The sequence below is a fragment of the Chlorocebus sabaeus genome, chromosome 5, assembly GCF_047675955.1.
Source record: "Chlorocebus sabaeus isolate Y175 chromosome 5, mChlSab1.0.hap1, whole genome shotgun sequence".
In the NCBI taxonomy this organism is placed as follows: Eukaryota; Metazoa; Chordata; class Mammalia; order Primates; family Cercopithecidae; genus Chlorocebus; species Chlorocebus sabaeus.
Window position 1 is genome coordinate 14,399,463 of NC_132908.1, and position 22,086 is coordinate 14,421,548.

General features: G+C 47.8%; 2 protein-coding genes across 5 annotated transcripts in view; one reads left to right on the top strand and one right to left on the bottom strand.

Annotated features, from left to right (window-relative positions):
* The first annotated feature begins 3,905 nt into the window (after nt 1-3,905).
* NTAN1 (N-terminal asparagine amidase) lies at nt 3,906-21,998 on the top strand. Of its 3 annotated transcripts, XM_007986374.3 has the most exons (10): nt 3,906-4,086; nt 11,428-11,530; nt 11,607-11,672; nt 11,976-12,084; nt 15,141-15,214; nt 18,070-18,123; nt 18,607-18,660; nt 19,650-19,747; nt 21,193-21,306; nt 21,657-21,998. In XM_007986374.3, the coding sequence occupies exons 1-10, from the start codon at nt 4,006-4,008 to the stop codon at nt 21,834-21,836; spliced, it is 933 nt and encodes a 310-aa protein (XP_007984565.1). In that variant the 5' UTR covers nt 3,906-4,005; the 3' UTR covers nt 21,837-21,998. The 3 variants fall into 3 exon arrangements, with proteins under 3 accessions (XP_007984565.1, XP_007984569.1, XP_007984577.1); XM_007986378.3 differs by lacking the exon at nt 11,428-11,530; XM_007986386.3 differs by lacking the exons at nt 11,428-11,530; nt 11,607-11,672.
* Nucleotides 21,255-22,086, bottom strand: part of PDXDC1 (pyridoxal dependent decarboxylase domain containing 1) — a 59,471-nt gene continuing 58,639 nt past the window's right edge. For both annotated transcript variants that reach the window (XM_007986367.3, XM_007986368.3), the window contains one exon: nt 21,255-21,360. In XM_007986367.3, the coding sequence (XP_007984558.2) occupies nt 21,301-21,360 (60 nt within the window). In that variant the 3' untranslated portion in view covers nt 21,255-21,300. The remainder of the gene's footprint in view (nt 21,361-22,086) is intronic.

A 22,086-nucleotide genomic window follows, 5' to 3' on the forward strand; every position in this document is an offset into this window, starting at 1 on the left:
TTGTAGGAGTCTCCAGGGTCTGTCCTTTTGTCTGTGTGCCCTGGTTTGGTCTTCCTTGATGAGAAGTGGCTGAATTTTTACAAGTCAACTTACCGAGTGCCACGGGCTTCCTTTCCTAACCAGCTGTTTGTCCTTGAGCAAGTTACCTAACCTCTCTGAGCTCTAATTAAACTGTAAAATGGGAATAAGATACTAGTGTAAGGCTTTAATAATTCGATTCATGTGCAATTTAATGGCCGTTGTTTTCTTGTAAGAAAGGAAGCACTTTCATGGGAAGCTTTTTTTGGTTAAAGGTAACTTCTGGCCAGGCGTGGTGGCTCACGGCTGTAATCCCAGCACTTTGGGAGGCCGTGGTGGGCGGATCACGAGGTCAGGAGCTCGAGACCATCCTGGCTAACATGGTGAAACCCCATCTCTGCTAAAAATACAAAAAATTAGCCGGGCTTGGCGAGTACCTGTAGTCCCAGCTACTCGGGAGGCTGAGGCAGGAGAATGGTGTGAACCTGGGAGGCGGAGCTTGCTGTGAGCCGAGATCGCGCCACTGCACTCCAGCCTAGCATCAGAGCGAGACTCTGTCTCCAAAAAAAAAAAAAAAAGATCCATTTCTTCCATAATACCTACCTCCCTGGTACCAACTTAGATCTGAACTGGAGAGGAGGAACTAGTGTGTTTCCCTTGCCATGCAGTGCTTATGATGGTGGTTCTTAACCCTGGGTATGCCCTAGAATCAATCCCTCAGGGAGTGCTGAGAAGCTAAGGATGCCCAGGCTCACATCACACACCAATTCAACCTCTGATTGAATCAGTCTCCAGAAGAGGGATCTGGACATGGATGGTTTTTAAAGCCCCCTGGTGATTTGAAGGTGCAGGCTGCCTTGAGAACTGTTCATTGGTTTACAACTGCAAGTGTTTTTGTTTCAACTAATTGAACATCCAAAGCTCCACCATGTTTTCTTCCATGAAATGCTTTCCTTTTGTGTGTTTCAGTCTGACTGGATCGTTGAGTAGGATTTATAATGTATGTAATAATTTGGGGCCAGGTGTGGTAGCTCATGCCTGTAATCTGAGCACTTGGAGAGGCGAGCAAAAGGATCTCTTGAAGCCAGGAGTTTAAGATCAGCCGGGACAACATCATGAGACCCCCATCTCTATGTTAAAAATTTTGAAAAACAAACTGAGATCCTTTCACTAAATATTTACTAAGGTTCTATATAATGTTCCATCATTATTTTTTTTTGAGACAGAGTCTCACTCTGTCACCCAGGGTGGAGTGCAGTGGTGCAATCACAGCTCAACTGCAACCTCCACCTCCTGGGTTCAAGTGATCCGCCCCCTCAGCCTCCCGAGTAGCTGGGACTACAGGTACGCACCACCACGCCTGGCTAATTTTTGTATCTTTAGGTAGAGATGGCATTTCACTATGTTGGCCAGGCTGGTCTTGAACTCCTGACCTCAAGCAATCTGTCCGCCTCGACCTCCCCAAGTGCTGGGATTACAGGCGTGAGCCACCATGTCTGGCCTCAAAAAATTGTAATGTAAAAAATCCTTCCCTGTATATAGTCTTTGAACCTTGCCATCAGCCTTTTTGTGAGGTAGGCAGGTTGATTTCCTATCTTGAAACAGGCTTTCCAACATTGTAATTAGTGCTTTCTTTTTTTCTTTGTTTTGTTTTTGAGACAGGGTCTTGCTCTAATCACCCAGGCAGGAGTGCAGTGTCGCAGCCTTGACCTCTCAGGCTTGACTGATCCTCCTGAGTAGCTGGGACTACAGGCCCACCACCGTGCCCAGCTAATTTTTGTATTTGATGGAGAGGCAGGGTTCCCTGTGTTGTGCAGCCTGGTCTCGAACTTCTGGGCTCAAGTGAGTCCTCCTTCGGCCTTTCAAAGTGCTGGGGTTACAGGCATGAGCCGCAGTGCTGGCCACACAGCTGCTATTGCTTCCTCATTGCCTGTAGACCAAACTTTGTGGAGCTGGGGTGGAAGAGAGGTAGGGAGTGGTTTCCTGCTTGTTATCTGGCTCATTTAGTCCTTTAGCGCAGGACTCAGCCTAGGAGATTGATAACCTGAGATTACTTGAAAAAAGATCACCCAAAAAAAAGTGAAAAACTAGTTAGGCAAATTGCACCAGCCCCAGGCAGAACCCATAGACCCTTGTTCTTCACCTTTGCACTTCCACATGCCTCACTTTCACTGACTACCCTTTGCTCTGCAATTCCAATAATAGCTATCTTTAGAGTGTTTAGTATGTACCAGGTGAAACAAACATGCTGTTCTACAAAACCAGTTCAGGGAAATTAAATAGCTTGCTCCAGGCCAGCCTGCTCGTCATTGATCACCCTGGATTCAAACCCTGTTTTTAGCTCCGATTTTCCTAGTTGCGACTTACTTCATGTCACCTGCGTTAGAATGAGTTGTTTACAGTCTAGGAGCATCTTATAGTGATGGAGAGCACTGCCTTTGGAATCATGCAAAGCTGGGTTCAGTCTTGGTGCTACTACTTATTTTTACCACTTTGAGCAAGTTACTGTATCTGTTATAATGGAGGTGTTGATAGTAGCGCCTGGATTTGTGAGGACAAATGACACATGAGGTGTTGATAGTAGCTCCTACATTTGTGAGGACAAACGAGAAATGTAGGTGTAATAATACAGAGAAATAATTTCCTGGTAGCTAGAAATAGAGTTATTTTGGGTGGGAAGTTGGATAACCTGGCGATGCGAACACCATCTTCTGCAGTCACTTCTTTACTGTAGTAAATGTCCTGGTATTTTTGTTGAATGGGGTTTGTAAGCTGAGCGGGAGATTTATGAAAGACGATGAATACAGATGATAAAATTCTAATCAAGTTTCTGCTCTATCATGTGGCTCCTCGGTATCTTCTGTAAACTCACCACTGTATCTTTTGTAAAATTACTTTTTGTTAATGTGCTGCAGAGTCGGATGAATTTGAGCAGTATTTCCAGATTTGAGAAGAGAGCTCCACAATGAGACGCCTCTCGCCTTGGAGACCCGTCCTCAGATTAGGGGCTGTGCAGTCAGTATCCGCAAATCCTTCCCCCACGATTCCCAGCCCACCTGTGAGTGGCCTATTGGATTCCAACCACGAAGTGTTATCGATGATCTCTTTAGTACGTGGGGCTAGCACAGTTCAGCATATATTTTCCCAGTTTAAGACTCTTTACGTTTATTTTTATTATTATTTTTAGAGACAGAGTCTCCCTCTGCAGTGCCCAAACATAGCTCATTGCAGCCTCCTACTCCTGGGGTCAAGAGATCCTCCCGCCTCAGTCTACAGAGTGGCTGGGATTACAGGTGCATGCCACCATGCCCAGTTAAATGTTTAAATTTTTGGCAGAGACGAGGGCATGGGGGAGGGTGGGTCTCGCTATGTTGCCCAGGCTGGTCTCGAACTCCCGGCCTCAAGCGATCCTCCTGCCTCGGCACCCCAAAGCGCTGGGATTACAGGCGTGAGCCACCGTGCCCGCCTGATTAGGTTTATTACGCATTGAATAGAGAATCCCACGGAGCTGCACAGCAGGGTCCCAAACTCAAGCTTGTGGAAGGTCACACACCTGGGAAGCGTGGAGCAATGACCTAAAGCGCAGTAGCCGGAGCCAGAACCCGCCCCGGGAACTCGCCCGGAGGCTCTCTTGGCTCGCACAGCTGCTCTCTGGCCGCTCCCCTTTCCCCGCCTCCTTCACTCCCACGCTTTTGGGACTACACTTCCCAGCGCCCCTTGCGGAGGAGGCGGGCCGCGGGCTGCTTCCGGGGCCGCTTCCTGGCTTTGGACTACATTTCCCGTGAGGCCTTGCGGCCCCGTCCAGGATTTCTCCAGACTCTTCGGCCAGCGCCGCCTCCGCCTGGACTCCACTTCCCGGCAGCGCCCGCGGCGGGGCGGGGCAGGACGAGGCGGGACGCGCGGCCCGAGGGGCGGGGGTGGCGGGCGGCCCGGGGCTGCGGGGGGGGCCGCCGCCTCCCTGGGCCTGCCTGGGCGACCGCCTCCGCGATGCCGCTGCTCGTCGAGGGGAGGCGAGTGCGGCTGCCGCAGTCCGCCGGGGACCTCGTCCGAGCCCACCCGCCTTTGGAGGTGAGCGGGGCGCGGCGCGGGGCTTCGGGGCGGGCCCGAGGGGAAGCTGCAGGGCGGGCGAGCGCCGTCCTCACCCCGCTGCCGCTCGTCTCACGCGACACAGACTTGAAACTTGGCGCTGTCGGCACATCCGGAGCCCTGGCTGTTGGCTGGCGCCTTCCCCTTGAGGGGTCCGGGAGCTTTTGCCTTCTTGAGACTTCAGCGGACTGCTGCAGAGGCCACTCTCTGACGGGGGAGGGGACGGGTGCCCAGAGAGGTTAGGTGACTTGCCCAAGGTCGCACAGCACTGAGACTTGAGGACACGCCGGGACCCTTATTCCCAGACGGGGCGGCTGCAGCCCCCAGAGGGGCCGGTCCGTGTAGGCAAATCCGGCCGCCCCCCTTCGGGGACCGGCAGCCTGCCGTGAACGTTGCCTCGTCCTTGCGTCCCCGTGAAGCAGGAGGTTATTCCAGGGCGGGCTTCGGAGAGCGTTTGGGCCGGGGGATCTTGGCGGGGACCCCCATTCCTTCCTCCTGTCTCCCCTACCCCCGGGGCGTAGGGCGCCGAGTTATTTTTAGCCGGAAGAGAGAGCCTTGCTTTCCCCAGCTGGGCCATAGGACCACGCCCTGATGCACGGGTTTTGTTTGTTTTTTCTGCTTTTGTGCTCAAATGGATCTCTCAACTCTTGTCCACGCTTCTGCAGGGGCTGTTGCAAGGGGGTTCTTAGTTTTTAAAAAGAGCGGGGTGTGGAGCGGGGGAGGCAAACGTCCTACTTGCCATAGATCCTGTTAAAGGAGACTCAATCAGTTCGTTGATTTGAGAATCAAATATCGAGCCCCTAATATCTGTTGGGCACCGTACTTATCACTGTCCCTACCCTCGGAGTGTTTATAGTCTAGAAGGGAGAATGCTTTCTGATGGAAGAAATCTCAGATACTGTAAACTGTTAAGTGCCATAAACAAAAAGCGTCCCCTTTCACTCTGAGATGTGAAGCACAGGAACCTGACCAAGTGTGTGGGGCTGGGGAAGGCATTTAGAGGTTTCATCTGTCACAGCCGTACAGTTTGTGATTATTTTGTTTGCTCATTTGTTCTCTATTTGATCTGTCCCCAGAATGTAAGCCTCCTGAAGGCAGATAAGAGTAGTATCCTCACTTTTGTATCCTCAGAGCGTAGGACGGTCCCTGGCATAGAATTGGCGCTTAGTAAAGATGTGTTGCATAAATGAGGGCACAAAATAACCCCTGAACGTGATCTGAAGGGTGAGAAGTACTTCCTGACGGGAGAAGGCAGACAGCTGTGTGTGATTCTCAGCTTGCATTTCAGGACCGAGCATCGTCTGTTAGCCAGCATGCACCGAGCTAGGTGTGATGGTGTGTCATTTTATCCTTGCATTGTGTTACTGTCCTGTTAACTAGCGAAGTCAGGAGCAGGGCTCACCAAGGAAAAATAATTTCAGCAGCCTGAAGAATTTAGGGGATGCTCTACTTTTGTCTGTTTGAAAATGTTCGTGATAGAAAGTTAGATGGGTGTCCCGGGCTGCACACTGAAGTGTGGAGGGGGATTTGGTGACATACCGGGGCTGCTCCTCTGGAAGGAAGGTTTTGGCCTATTTAAGAAGACATGTCCTAGAAAGACTGTGTACTGGGGACCAGTTTGTGTTACAGGAACTTTGGAAAGGGGCGATCACCTTGATTTGCGGCAATGTAAGTGAAGGATGCAGGCACGAGAGAGGTTTGAAAAGAAGGGTGAAGGCATCGCAGCTGGGCAAGCCGCCTGGGGCGCAGTGGGCAGGAGGGGAAGGGCTCAGTGGGTGGGTGGCCTGGCCAGTTTCCCCAGAGCAGCCAGGGTGAGCAGGGGAAACATGGAAAGTAAACCTACAGAGGTGGGTTGTACCCAGATGACCAAATGACCAAGGGGCTTAGATGGACTTTTCACCTACTTAGCAATAGGGAGACATTAAAGGTTGGAATCTTTTTTTTTTTTTTTTGGAGACTGAGTTTCGCTCTGTGGCCCAGGCTGGAGTGCTGTGGAGCAATCTCTGCTCACTGCAACCTCCGCCTCCCAGGTTCAAGTGATTCTCGTGCCTCAGCCTCCCAAGTAGCTGGGATTACAGGTGCACACCACCATGCCCAGGTAATATTTTTATTTTTGGTAGAGACGGGGTTTCACTGTGGTTAGCCAGGCTGGTCTCGAACTCCCGACCTCAAGTGATCTGCCCGTCTCGGCCTCCCAAAGTGCTGGGATTACCGGTGTGAGCCAGTCTGCCCGGCCTGGATTATTTTTATGTAATAAAGCAGGGTGTCCTCTTTGTAGGAAAGCAAAATATAATAATATAGAGAAGAAAAAAGTAATGTATGACTACAACCATTCTTCAGTTTGGTGAAAGTCCTAATGGAGGTTTTTCTTTGTATATAATTTGCTTTTAAACAATGATAGCTTGCTATATGTTGTTTTATGTGTCTTTTTCATGTGACGATGTGTTCTGAGTATGGAGTACGAACAGTTCGAAGCCTGTGTGTAGCTATGACTAGCAAATAACAACAATAACAGTAATACAGTGGAAGCTGCCAAGCACCACAGCAAGTTACTGCTATTCCCATTTTACAGATGAGAACTGTGAGGCACAGAGAGGCTGGGAAACTGGCCCCAGGCCCCACATGCTGGGAGCGGGGAAGCCAGGATTGGAACCCTGGCAGCCTGCCCTTAACTCTGGACCCCTGCTATTGAGTATAGTAACCACGAGCCATGTGGTTACTTATGATTTAAATCAAAAATCAATTAAAATTAGATAAAATTGAAAACTCAGTTCTTCAGTAGCAGTAGCCACATTTCAAGTGCTGAGCAGACAGAGTGGCTCCTAATGAGACAGTACGAATATAGACTGACTATCCCTGCAGAAAGTTCCTTTGGCCAGAGCTGTTGAGGGAACTCCCTTAGTCACTGTTAACCAGTCACTGGGTACGCGGTCAGCAGTCGTGCAACATCTTGGGTGATATAGTTCCACAGAGTCTACACGATGCACACAGCATAGCTGAGTTCCTGCTGTTATTATTTATTTATTTATTTTTGAGAGACGCAGCCTTGCTGTCTCACCCAGGCTGGAGTGCAGTGGCGCGATCTTGGCTCACCGCAACCTCTGCCTCCCAGGTTCAAGCGATTCTCCTGCCTCAGCCTCCCAAGTATCTGGGATACCAGACATCCGCCACCATACCCGGCTAATTTTTGTATTTTTAGTAGAGATGGGGCTTCAACATGTTGGCCAGGCTGGTCTGAAACTCCTGACCTCAAGTGATCCTCCTGCCTCGGCCTCCGAAGTGCTGGGATTACAGGCATGAGCCACTGTGTTGGGTCTCATAATTTCTTATATACCGTTGTGCTTTATGGTTCACAAATCACTTTCATGCCCCTCTCCTGTTCATAAAGGAAGAATTGACAAACAGGACAGCGCGGGTGAGGGCCACATGATCATCCCCTAGGTCACAGCTCGGTGATTGGCTAAGACACAGGTCAACAAGCCACAGCTCACGGGCCAGACCCTGTTTATGTATAGCCTGTAGGCCAAGAGTGGTCTTTATATTTCTCAAAGGTTGAAAATCAAAATAATATTTTGTAACATGTTAAATTGTATTGAAATGAAAACTTCGGTGTCACCTATAAAGTTGTACACATACCATCTGTATGGTCTGTGGCTGCTTTCACTTCGTGACAGCAGAGTTGAGCAATTGTGATAGGGACTGCGGCCTTGCAGAACCCCAAATATTTACTGTCTGGCCTTTTTCAGAAAATCTGCTGGTCACTGGGTTAAGAGAATACTGCCATTGAATAGGAATTGGGAAATAGGGATGAGGGACTGAGGGAAAAGGTTTTTTTTTAAAGCAAATATTAGTGTCTAGAGAATATGAGAGGTTAAGAAAACTGGGACTATTTGTATATGAATTTATAAAGTAGGACTGTGTGTTTTTCCAAAGAAGGGAAGTTTGGGTAAACTCTTTTCACTACTTAAAAGAGGAAAAATTAGCCAAGTGTGGTGGTGTGCGCCTGCGGTTCCAGCTACTGCAAAGGAGGCTGAGGTGGGAGGATTGCTTGAGCCCAGGAGTTCGAGGCTGCAGTGAGCTATGATGGGGCCACAGCACTTCAGCCTGGGCAACGGAGTGAGGCCTTATCTCTTAAAGGAAAAAAAAAAAAAAGTAGAGGCTGGGCACAGTGACTCATGCCTATAATCCTAGCACTTTGGGAGGCTGAAGCAGGAAGATCACGTGAGGCCAGGAGTTCGAGACCAGCCTGGGCAACACAGGGAGACCTCCCATCTCTATAAAAAATACAAAAATTAGCTCAGTGTGATGGCTCACACCTGTAGCCCCCAGCTCCTTGGGAGGCTGCAGTGGGAGGATTGCTTGAGGCCAGAGGCTGCAGTAAGGCACGATCTTTCCGCTGCACTCCAGCCTGGGAGACAGTGAGACCCTGTCTAAAAACAGAAATTAAAACATAGAGCAGAGTAGTCTGCTGCGTTAGTTTTCTGCCTTTCTCTCTTCCGATAATGTTTGCTTTTATTTCTTTGGGAAATCGTAGGAGCTGTGTTGAAGAGAGACATGCTTTCTGGTCTCTGTGAAAGGAATAATTAATTTCTCACAAATAGCTTTGCTTTTGAGTGGTGACCCAGTTGTGAAAATGAGTGTTAAAAATTCGCCTCTGCGCCCTCCCTTCCCTTCCCTCCCCTCCCCTCCAAGAGCAAAGCAGAAGGTAAGTATTTCAGGAGTAATCAAGAGGGAATTCTGAAGTCTCCCCTATGTTATTCGGAATGAAGGTGAGGTAGGAAGTGGAATGAGAATGAGAGGCTCTCACCTGTAGAGGTGTTCGAGTTAGAGCACAGTCTGTCACACCCGTTTCTCGTTGACTTCTGGAGCAAGCAAGGCTGTCTTGCCAATCTAATTTTATACTGCAGTTCATTTAATCTTTAGTTTGTTTCTTAAATTGAGGGGCTTGTCTCATTTTCATTGACATCTTGCTTCTGGTTAATGGAAGTGTATAAACAGAAGAAAACGCTGTGTAAGTCATCAAGCTGATCATTATGTTTATTACATGTCTTCTTTTAGTTTAATCTTAATTTTTTTTTTTTTTTTTTGAGGCAGGGTCTTGGTCTGTCACCCAGGCTGGAGTGCAGTGGTACAATCATGGTTCACTGCAGCCTCCACCTCCTGGCTGCAAGTGATCCGCCCACCTGAGCCTCCAGAGTAGCTGGGACTACAGGCACACGCCACCACATCCAGTTAATTTTTGTTTTTTTTGTTTTGTTTTTTTTTTTTTTTTGTAGAGACAGGATATTCCTTTGTTGCCCAGGCTGGTTTTGAACTCCAAGGCTCAAGTAGTCCTCCCTCCTCAGCCTCCCAAAGTGTTGGGATTACAGTTGGGAGCCATCGTACCCAGCTGCTCTTATGTTTTATTAAGCGAGCACTAACCTAAATTAGCACCACTCATGCGGAATGGCAGGAAGTCGATAGAAGACTGAGACTGCAAAACTGCCCTCCCGGGTAGGCAATACATACATACGTTGCCCAGACATTTGAGGAAGATTTTGTTCATCCAGGAGTTTGTTGCAAGTAAGAAGGAAATGATGATACATTGTAGTGTTATATCAATTTAACATTTTTGAAAAAGTTTTCATTAAATAATTTAACCACTTGAATTTTTAACCACTTAATTTTTTTTGCAAGCTCACTAAATAAGTTTGTACAAATATTCAATTAGATTATTGACACTTAGTATTAACATATCTTTCGTAAATTTGCCTTATCCATTCGGTTTTTATATTCTAGTAATAACTATGTGATAGAACATTGAGAGAAGAGAGGACAACAGCACCAGAAGTCACTCATGTTGGCTCTTTCTGGCACAGCCATGGTCGTATTGGTGAAATTTCCTTCCAGTATTTTTCTCTATAAGCATTGAATCATTGTCATATTAACGGCACATTTATAGCTCTTCAAAACATTTTTTCTGCTTCTATAGCTTGCTTTTCAATTAGCATTTTGAAACTCTTTTTCCTATAGTTTTCATTTCTGATGACTGTGTAGTTAGTGGTTGTGACTTGGTTCTGTGCATAATTTACTTACTTTTTCCATTGTTGCTCCCAGCTTTTCCCCATTACAAATTACACAGGGGGCAGGGCACGGTGGTTCATGCTATAATCCCAGCACCTTGGGAGGCCAAGGTGGGCGAATCACTTGACGCCAGGAGTTTGATACTAGTGTGGCCAACATGGCAAAACCCGGTTTCTATTAAAAATACAAAAAGCTGGCCATGGTGGCGCCCACCTGTAATTCTAGCTACTGGGGAGGCTGAGGATGAGAATCACTTGAACCTGGGAGGTGGAGACTACAGTGAGCTGAGATCACACCACTGCACTCCAGACTGGGCAACAGAGCAAGACTCTGTCTCAAAAAAAAAAAAAAAAAAAGACAAAACAAATAACACAGAGATGAACACATTTTGAGTTATTTCCTTAGGACAGATTTCCAGAATTGAAATTACTAGGTTAGGGACTAAGGTAAAAAAGAGGAGGCCAGGTATGGTGGCTTATGCCTATAATCCCAGCACAGTAGGAGGCCAAGGCAGGTGGATCACTTGCGTCCAAGAGTTTGAGACCAGCCTGGGCATCATAGGGAGGCCCCATCTCTACAAAAAGTATAAAAATCAGCTGGGTGTGGTGGTGCAGGCCTGTTGTCCCAGCTACTTAGGAGGCTAAGGTGGGAGGATCGCTCGAGCCTGGGAGGTGGAGGCTGCAGTGAGTTGAAATTGTACCACTGTACTCCTGCTTGGGTGACAGAGTGAGAGACTGTCTCCAAAAAAAAAAGGGGGATGTGATTTCAGAGCCATCCATCCACTATTCCTGTGTAATCTGATTTTCTTTTAATTGTGAAGAGTCTCATACTCTTTAGTAAAGAACTGTGACAGCCGGGTGTAGTGGCCCACGCCTGTAATCCCAGTACTTTGGGAGGCCAAGGCAGGAAGACTGCTTGAGCCCAGGAGTTCAAGACCAGCTTGGGCAACATAGCGAGGCCCTGTCTCTTTAAAAAAAAAAAAAAAAAAAACTGTAATAAAGAATTTTTGCATCTCATTTCATAGGTTACTATGACATCTGATTTCGTAGGTTAAACCACTGTGCAGAACCTCATCGTTTTCTCTGCATTGTTCCGAATGACCGTGGCTGCTGCCTTTTTCTTTGAGCCTCTCTGTGCGCTCACACACTCCCGACACACTACCGTGCTGCCCGCCAGAGCCCGCTTTGGCTCTCTCCACATCTTTAGTTTTTCCATCCTCACTAATTTACATCACTATTTTATTTTTTTTTAATTAAACAGGAAAGAGCCAGACTTCTCAGAGGTCAGTCTGTTCAACAAGTGGGACCCCAGGGCCTTCTGTATGTTCAGCAAAGAGAGCTTGCAGTGACCTCCCCAAAGGATGGTAGGTTAGGAAGCAGTGAATTGGGCATTATCCCAAAAGGCTATTGGATATTTTATTTTATTTCTTTTTTAAACAGGCTCCATCTCCATTCTGGGTTCTGATGATGCCACTACTTGTCACATTGTGGTCCTGAGGCACACAGGTATGACGAGAGAGGTGAAGGAAACCATTACTTAAACTGACCCAACCTTTGGGACCATTGAAATTCTCGCGTTGAGTTTCCTGGTGTCTTGTTGGAAGCGGACTCCGCTTACCTTTTTTCTGGTCTGCATGGTGTCTCCCTGGTGTCCTGGTCAGAATGGGTTGGCTGGGCAGCACAGACCTTTCCGTTTTTCCCCTACAGGATATCCAAAGACGAGGCGGTCCAGAGGGACAGGTGGAGTCTCGGCCTGCGCACTGCGCTCGCATCAGGAATAACTCGAGTCCTTTTACCCTTGTTCTTCAGGTAATGGGGCCACCTGCTTGACACATTGTGACGGAACCGACACCAAAGCTGAGGTCCCCTTGATCATGAACTCCATAAAATCCTTTTCCGACCACGCTCAATGTGGAAGGTGAGATCCACGCTGCTCTCATAGGTGAATTGGGATCTTGGAACCGTTGCGTGCAGGACGTGGCCGTGGAAGCTGTTAGGGGAACACAGGATGCCGCCACCGCTGTGTGTGCCTCGTTCCCCTGGAACAGAACGTGGCACGACGTGGGCACTGCGTCAGCAGTGGTTGAGTGAATGAGTGGGTGTGGGACTTGAGATGGAAGGCTTGACTTTGAACTTGATGTCCCCTTAGCAACGTCGCGTTTGCGATTTTCAGGTCGCTTTGCTCCCCCCTGGGTGTGGTAGCTCTTTGTGCAGTCATTTTTCCCGCAGTTACTTGTTAACTGCTTCCTGTCACCTACCCCTTGTAGTTTCTAGGGACACAGCAGTGAAGAGTAGACAGAAAGCCTGGCCCAAGGTGTTCGTATTCCGAAGCCGAGAGACTGTTCACGAGAAGGGGGTGTTGGGTGGTGAGGCGGTGTGTGGAGAAAACGAGGCCAGGAAGATGTGGGGACTGTCAGGGGGCGAGGCCTGTAGTTGTTTTTCTTGTTCTCTTTCTGTTGTTATTGAGATAGGGTCTTGCTGTATTGCCCTGTCTGGAGCGCAGTTGTGTGATCTCAGCTCACTGCAGTCTTCACTTTGCAGACTCAGGTGATTCTCCCACTTCAGCCTCCCGAGTAGCTGGGACCACAGGTGTGCACCACCATTCCTGGCTAGTTTTTTGTATTTTTTTTTTTTTTGTAGAGACAGGGTTTTGCCATGTTGCCCAGGCTAGTCTCAAACTCTTGGGCTCAAGTGATCCTGTCAGCTGAGGGGGGTGCAGTTTTAAATTCTAGCAGATTGGTAGTTTCCCACGGACTGCTGGAGAAGCAGCAGCCTCCAGCCCGGCTGCCCCCGCAGCACCTATCCTCTCTCCCTGCAGTAAAGTATCTGCTGCCTGCGTTTGACAGAGACAGGCACTGAGGCCCAACATGCCGGAGCACACAGGAGCTAAGTGGAGGCTGATGACACAGGCCTGCTCTCAAGAGCACTGTTCACACACCTGTCCCCTCTCCTTGCTCTGTCTTTGTGTAGACCTGGCAGGCGTTGCTCTCATTTTATTTGAAGTCTAAGGCAGCCATTGAGTGAATTATTCCCATCATATACAAAGGCTTGGAATCGCGGGAGTCAGGAAGGGAAGGAAAGAGTTCTCTGGGAAAGTTTGGCTAGTCAATAGTGATCGATTCTCAATTCTGCCTCTGCGGTCTGTGCCAAGGCTGGGCTGACTTCATGGGCATATGACCCATGCAGACCCAAAATGGTATTTTCATTTGCCTGTCACCTTGTCCTCGGCAGGGGGACATAATCAGCGTCATTATGTTGCCACACAGTGTGCTCCATGGTTCTCAGAACATGCTTGTCAGCTCTTCCTGATCTGTTGTAGAACAACTGTGATCACTTGGGGAGTCAGAGGCAAACCTGGTGGCCCAGTGGCGAGCAAAGCCATGGTGGGCACAGCTCTCCTTACTACTCGGAGTTTATGAGGCGGCCCCTTGAGGCTGTGCCCCATGCTGGATACATCCAAGCTTCTGGTTCGTCCCTTAGGAAGACTGTGTGTCTCAGAAGGCAGCGTGAAGTCCGGCAACACTTCGCCGAGCATGGATTCCCCCGGTTGGCGGGCTGTGGAAAAGGGGGTAGTAGATGAGTGTGGGAAACACTGGGTTCAACAAAGTTGGGTTTTTTCAATTGCAGGACTTCTCAGAGTTTCACTGTGCTCATGTGCAGTGTGACTCCTAAGGAGGGCTTCCAAGAGGCAGTTGCTCAGTTTTTTTTTTGTTTTGTTTTTTAATTTGTTTTAGAGCCAGAGTTTCACCCTGTCACCCAGGCTAGTCTCAAACTTCTGGGCTCAAGCAATCCTTCCACCTCTGCCTCCCGAGTAGCTGGGAATAGAGGTATGTGCCAGCATACCTGGCCCCAAACTTTTTTTTTTTTTTGAGACAGAGTCTGGCTCTGTCACCCATGCTGGCATGCAATGGCACAATCTCAGCTCACTGCAACCTCTGCCTCCTGGGTTCAAGTGATTCTCCTGCCTCAGCCTCCCGAGCAGCTGGGATTACAGACGCCCACCACCACGCCCAACTTATTTATTTCCCCTGAGATGGAGTCTTGCTCAGTTGCGCAGAGCTGGAGTGCAGTGGTGCGATCTCGGCTCACTGCAATCTCCACCACCCAGGTTCAAGCAGTTCTCCTGCCTCAGCCTCCCGAGTAGCTGGGATTACAGGTGCGCCACCATGCCCGGCTAATTTTCTTTTTTTTTTCCCTTGACGTGCAGTCAGTGTAGCCCAAGCTGGAGTGCAGTGGCACGATCTTGACTCACTGCAACCTCTGCCGTCCAGGTTCAAGCAATTCTCCTGCCTCAGCCTCCCAAGTAGCTGGGACTACAGGTGCCTGCCATAACGGCCAGCTGTTTTTTTTTTTTTTTGGTATTTTAATAGAGATGGAGTTTCTATTCTATTTTTGTATTTTAATAGAGATGGCGTTCTATTTTTTTGTATTTTAATAGAGATAGAGTTGCTCAGGCTAGTTGCAGACTCCTGAGCTCAAGCAATCCGCCTGCCTCAGCCTCCCAAAGTGCTGGGATTACAGGTGTGAGCCACTACGCCTGGCCTAATTTTTGTATTTTTAGTAGAGATGGAGTTTTACCATGTCGGCCAGGCTGGTCTTGAACTCCTGACCTCAAGTGATCCGCCTACCTCAGCCTCCCGAAGTGCTGCAATTACAGGTGTGAGCCATCGTGCTCGTCCTGTGCCTGTACTCTTCTAGAGCAGTGCTCCCCACTGGTGCATGGAGGCGGCATCACGTTTGTGTTCAGATATGGATCCCCTGAGTCATCAGGGCCCCGGGCAGGGTCCCCAGAAGCTTGCCATTGGCCTTGGCAGTGTGCTGCAGGTATTTTGTTTTGCGGTGGCACGAAGATGACCTGAAGCTCTGCTGTAGAGCAAGGGTTCACAGAAAGTGAGAATGAAAGTTCAAAGTGAGACCAGTGCACGCACCGGTGTCGTCTTCTGGCCTCTGACCCCTGTCCCATCTCTTTGCCAGGCTGGAAGTGCACCTCGTTGGAGGCTTCAGCGACGACAGGCAGTTGTCACAAAAACTCACTCATCAACTTCTTAGTAAGTTCATTGTTTTTTCTTTCCCCCAAATTGGACACAAATATGTACCTGTATTTGCTTGGGTTAAAAATCCCAACTAGTACAAAACCTAAGAAGGGTACCCCCACTTGGAGCAGCGTAGAGAAACAGACTGCCTCGCTTGGAATTTCACAGAAACACTGAATGCATGGAGCTCATGTGTAGGGTAGCAGGGCTGGAGACAAGATTTTCTACTAAAACAGCAGTGGACACATTCCAAAACAGTAAGTGCTCTCAACTGTGTGAAAACAGAGCCACCCTCCCTCCTGGCAAAAATGTCCATTTTAATCTGCAGAAAATTAAAACATTGATGATACCATTTTTTCCCTATTAGCAAATATGTTTTTTTCTTTTTCTTTCTTTCTTTTTTTTTTTTTTTGAGACGGAGTCTTGCTCTATTGACCAGACTGGAGTGCAGTAGCACAATCTCAGCTCACTGCAAGCTCTGCCTCCTGGGTTCAAGCAGTTCTCCTGCCTCACCCTCCCGAGTAGCTGGGATCACAGGCGTGAGCGACCATACCCACCTTTGTATTTTTAGTAGAGACAGGGTTTCACCATGTTGGCCAGGCTGGTCGTGAACTCTTGACCTCATGATCCACCTGCCTCAGCCTCCCAAAGTGCTGGGGTTACAGGTGTGAGTCACTGTGCCTGGCCTAAATTAGCAAATATTTTCAAGAAAGAAGGAAACAAAGATGACATTGTTGTGTGTGGACTAACCACGAGGTTGTGAGGTAAGCTTACTCATACAATGGTACAGCCTGTCCGGGAAGCAATTTGGCATCATGACTGAAGGCCTCACTCTGCCGCCCAGGCTGTAGTGCAGTGGCACCATCATGGCTTACTGCAGCCTCAACCTACTGAGCTCAAGTGATCCTCCCTCCTCAGCCTCCCAAGTAGCTGTGACTAGGTGCATGCCACCATGCCCAGCTGATTCTTCTTTTTTTTTTTTTTTGAGACGTAATCTCGCTCTATCACCCAGGCTGGAGTGCAGTGGCGCGATCTTGGCTCACTGCAAGCTCCGCCTCCCGGGTTCATGCCATTCTCCTGCCTCAGCCTTCCCAGTAGCTGGGACTACAGGCGCCCGCCACCACGCCCAGCTAATTTTTTGTATTTTTAGTAGAGACGAGGTTTCACCGTGTTAGCCAGGACGGATGCCCAGCTGATTTTTAAATTTTTTGTAGAGACAGGGTCTCGCCCTGAGTTAACTCCTAAAAAAGGTTCATATCCGGCCGGGCACAGTGGCTCATGCCTATAATCCCAGCACTTTGGGAGGCCGAGGAAGGTGGATAACCTAAGGTCAGGAGTTGAAGACCAGCCTGGGTAACATGGTGAAACCCTGTCTCTACTAAAAATACAAAAATTAGGCCAGGTGCGGTGGCTCCTGCCTGTAATCACAGCACTTTGGGAGTTCAAGGCAGGCCGATCACCTGAGGTCAGAGGTTCGAGACAAGCCTGACCAACATGGGGAAACCCCGTCTCTACTAAAAATAAAAAAATAGCTGGTCATGGTGGAGCACACCTGTAGTAATCCCAGCTACTTGGGAGGCTGAGGCAGGAGAATTGCTTGAACCCGGGAGGTGGAGGTTGTGGTGAGCTGAGATCATGCCATTGCACTCCAGCCTGGGCATCAAGAGCGAAATGGGCATAGTGGTGCACGCCTGTAATCCCAGCTACTCAGGAGGCTGAGGCAGAAGAATTGCTTGAACCTAGGAGACGGAGGTTGTGGTGAGCTGAGATCGCACCACTGCACTCCAGCCTGGGTGACAGAGGGAGACTCAGTCTCAAAAAATAAATAAAAGGTTCATATCCTTTGACCCAGTAATTCCCCTTGTGGAAATACATGCTAAGAAAATAATCTGAAATGTGCACAGAGATTTGAGCCTGAAGATGAGCAGTAGAACATTACTTATAACAGGAAATCTGATGTTATCAGAATAATAATTATGTAGTCACTAAAAAATAACACATAAAGGTGAGAATTACATGAGAAAATACCTATGCACAAGCAAATCAGGATATAACATTGTCGACTGGGCGCAGTGGCTCATTCCTGTAATCCCAGAACTTTGGGAGGCCAAGGCTGGTGGATCACTTGAAATCAGGAGTTCAAGACCAGCCAGCCTGGCCAACTTGGTGAAACCCCGTCTCTACTAAAAATATAAAAATTAGCTGGGCGTGATGGCGCACACCTGTAATTCCAGCTACTCGGGAGGCTGAGGCAGGAGAATCGCTTGAACCCGGGAGGCAGAGATTGCAATGAGCAGAGATTGCTCTACTGTACTCCAGCCTGGGTGACAGGGCCTAAGACTCCATCTTAAAAAAAAAAAAAAAAAAAAGTAAAATTGTCTTTATGGTCAGCTCTGCTGAGCACAGAAAAATACGGAAGAAAATACACTAATTATTAACAGTGCTAGGATTATGGACATTAAAAACCAACTTCCCTATGTTCTCCTGTATTTTTCAAATCTGTTACAGTGGCCAGATGTTTGTTTTTACAACTCTGATAATCAGGAAAACAGTTTACTTAGGAGAAAAGTAAAAATCTTATGAATCCATGGGTCCCCGCAAAACTCTCAGAATGAGGAGAAAAAATGGGAAGGCTCAGCCCAGGCTCCTTTGGGCCTGAGGCTGAGAATGTGGCTGTCTTCTGGCGGTCAGGGTTCTGTGGTGTCAGCTCCCCAGAGGCCAGGCTGTGGCTGCTTGGGCGTGGGCGTTGGGGTGTAGGGTGGAGCACACTCAGCTGGCTGCTGTCTCTGCCTGTGCTTGGCTTGCTGAGCAGTTTGTTCTGGTAACTAGAGGAACTTTTCTGACATCCAGTCTTGAACTTCTCATCGTAGGTGAATTTGACAGGCAAGAAGATGACATTCACTTAGTGACATTGTGTGTGACAGGTAAGTTCTGCCATTTGTCCCAAAGTGAAGATGTGGGTCTCGGACTGTTTTGCCCCCAGCCTTGCAGTGGGCCCAAGTCCTGGCACACACTGCTGTCACGGGTTGGCCAGCATCTGTTCTGGCTCTTCCTGTGGTGGGATGGCCTTCCTCTTGCCCTTGTCACCATCTGCCCAGCCTCAGTTTCAATGCGGCCCCCTCGTCTCCTAGGAAGGGGGGCACTGGATCTCAGAGGAGCCACCACCTGTGTGGCAGACGGGTGCACGGAGAAGGTGGGGGAGTGGGGACCAATTCTGCAGCTGCCAGTTTGTTCAGTATAAACCCCCCTGCCTTGGGACAGGGTAGGGAAACAGGGCCACAATCCCTTTCATTTTCTGGAATTTTCCTCCCTTTCTGCATTGAGTTCCTTCTTGGCCTTCATTATACAAAGTAAAAATAATTGGTATTTCTTTAAAAAGTGTATCTTGAACATTTTTTATTTTGTAGAATTAAATGACCGGGAAGAAAAGGAAAACCACTTTCCGATAATATATGGCATTGGTAAGTAGTGTGCATCTTTTGTGGGTTGGAGGCTTGGTCACATGTGCCGTTAAAGTCTTAATTCAGCAAACCAGTGACCCCACTGCTGTCAGGATGGGACAGCCTTGGGTTCAGATCCCAGCTCCTGCCAACATCTGCTGTGAAACCTTGGGCAAGTAGCTTACTTCTCTAAGCTTTACCTACAAAACTGAGGTAACATTCATTTCTTAAGACTTTGAAGCAGTAACATGGTAGCAAATAGAAAGCACAGGCCCTGCCCACCCTTCCCAGGAGCTGGGAGAGCGCCTGGTTTTGTTTCCCTCTCTCCCCAGCACCCCAGGCCAGGCGCACTTTTCTCCTGCCAGTGCACTGGGGGAGGAAAGCAGGCGCTGGAATCCTTCTATACATCAGAAACTGAGGAGGTTTTGCTTGAGAACAGAAGTCCTCTAAAGTGTAAAACTCAGGCTAGAGAAAACCCAGAACCATCCTCCCTGCTTGACAGCCCCAGGACTCCTGAGGAAAAGGCGAGGAATCGGTTGTATTTCAGAGAGCTGCTGCTGTATCGGTGATACCTGATTGATTTAGCTGGGTAGTAGGTACACGGTGTTCACTGTTCTATTCTCTGTAATTTTATGTATGTATAAAATACTAAATTGTGAAGATTCCAACAGAACGATCACAGTTCACCTACCTACCCCTGACTGTACACCAGTAGAGCTGACCAGAGGTTTTGCTACACGTCCAGCTGAAGGAATGGCTGCCTCCTATGTGGAAAAGCAGCTCTTGGTGTAGAACAAAATCTCATCGAGTTCAGCTCGGGCCTCCCTGCACTTTTCTTGGGGTAAAGGTTGCATTTTCCCTCTCCAGGGAGGGGGAACTCTAGACACTTAGGAGCCATTCTGTTCACCTTCCTATCTTTCTCTTAGGAGTGGTGGTAGAAACGTTAAGACTGTGCAGACTTTTTGCCTTGGTCTTTTGTCAATTCAGAGTCATCCTGTTGTCCTTCACAGCTGTCAATATTAAGACTGCAGAGATTTACAGAGCCTCCTTTCAAGATCGGGGTCCAGAGGAGCAGCTGCGGGCCGCGCGGACTTTAGCAGGAGGACCAGTGAGTTTGAAATCATCTTTGTTAAGGGGTTAAAAAAAAAAAAAAAAAAAAAAAGGCATCAAATATCAAGGCCTTAAGTTTTCTGGATCTTAGAAAAGTTTATGCTGTATGTCAGCTTCTTTACAGTTGTCAATTAGCAGGGACCAGCACATACATACATACCTCCCCACACTCACTGTCTCAAAATAGTAATGAACATCTTGAGGTCATCATCAGCTCCAGTACTCTGCCTAAAAGGTGTGGGAGGTATGTGTGAACCCAAGCATCTGAATTCAAAGAGAACAAACTTCTGTTACTTCGTAAGGGCCTTCCTATAAAGCTCCTACAAAGAGAGGAGACCTGGGACGCAGGAGTGGAGGTTTCTCCCCCTGCACTCGGGACTAGGCATTCTTTTGGACCCGGTCACCGAAGAGCCATTTGCTGAAACAACCCAAAATAATGATCAAATTAAAGTCTGATTCCCTCAGTGTACTTAATTAAATAACACTGTAATTTTGAAAGTTAGAAAACAGAAAAGGTTTATATGCCATTTGAGGAATGGGTGGAAGCTTTAAAAATGCTCAAAGTGTGAAAAAACAGAAATCATATTAAGGCCACCCCAAAGAAATCTTCTCATTTATGAAATGCTGATGTTTTCACTGGAAAATGTGTTTGAATTCAGAGCGATTTGTTTTGCCAGCCCTTTTAACATTTTTAGAACTTCTCAAGGAGCATAACAGGCCTAGTTTAGTTTGATACTCAGAACATATTTCAGTCTCAGTTACCAAAGTGAATATTGCTGGGTAAGCCGAGGCTGCCATTGGCAAATTTGGGAATTCAGGGAATGGATCATTTGGCAAATTAGCTTCTTTCTTTTGATGGGGTAAAGGTTGCATTTTCCCTCTCCAGGGAGGGGGAACTCTAGACACTTAGGAGCCATTCTGTTCACCTTCCTATCTTTCTCTTAGGAGTGGTGGTAGAAGTGTTAAGACTGTGCAGACTTTTCGCTGTGGTCTTTTGTCAATTCAGAGACAGGGCAGCAGGCACTGTATGCTTTTAAATTGCAAGGTGATCAGTTGTTTGGGGTATAAATAATGAGGCAATGAGGAATACAGACTTTAGTCAGACGCACCTGGGTTTGAGGCCCAGCTCTGAGGCTTACTGGACATGTGACCTGGGAAGTGGGCCCCGTTTCTCTGAGCCTCAAGTTTTCACCCCAAATGGGAAAAACACCCTTGTCCTGTGGGACTGCTCTTGGCGCTCAGCAGTCATGTGTATGCCCCACAGCGTGCAGCAGCAGACACATGGGACGTGTTCAGTAGCTGGCAGTTTGTTATTTCAGACAGGCTTTCCGAAGCTTATGCAGAGAAATGCATGAAAGGACTACACTGGCGCTTGCGTTACTGGGAGGGTTTGAAAAGTGGGTGACATTCCTGAAATTCTATTCTTGACACGTTCTTTTTTAGATGATTAGCATTTACGATGCAGAGACAGAACAACTTCGTATAGGACCGTACTCCTGGACGCCATTTCCACATGTGGATTTCTGGTTGCAGCAAGATGACAAGCAAATACTAGAGGTGAGAGTTTACAGGCTGGGTAAGTCTTAAATCTCTGGACCCTGGTTTCCCCATCTGTAAGGAAAAAAAAGGGTTTAGACCAGGTCATAGCTGCTTTCCCCTTTTACTTTTTGGATGCCATTGACAGACCCCATTTAACTTGTATATCAACTGGGGATATGTCAAGTCCTGGATGGAAATTTGTGTGGGTAAAGCAGTAAGCATTCAACTTCTTTCTTATTAATCCAAGCCACCTCATTTCTTACGTAATTTACTATATATGTGGCCAAGAACAAAGATACTTTGACATCTTTATCAAAGCGGGGGACAGCAAAGTGACTTCTCTCATGCCCACCATCTTGTGTTTTCAGAATCTTTCTACTTCGCCTCTGGCTGAGCCGCCTCACTTTGTTGAACATATTAGATCTACCTTGATGTTTTTAAAAAAATACCCATCTCCAACTAACACACTGTTTCCTGGAAATAAAGCCCTACTCTACAAAAAAAATGAAGATGGCTTGTGGGAAAAGATCTCTTCTCCAGGAAGCTAAAAAACAGGAATTACCAAAGAAAGCACCTTTTTGGCCTGACAGAGACCATTGGTGGGGCTGGCACGAATCCAGATTTGGAACCTACATCCGTTGGGTCGTAGGCCTCCTTCCCTCCTGTCTTTCAAATGACTTTCAAAATAAAACCTTATTTTGGCAAAGGCATTTGTTGAGACTTACTTTTCGGTTTACTAAAAAGTTGATGTCCAGCTTTTTTTTGGTCAGTAACAAGGGGCAGAGGAGACCCTACCTC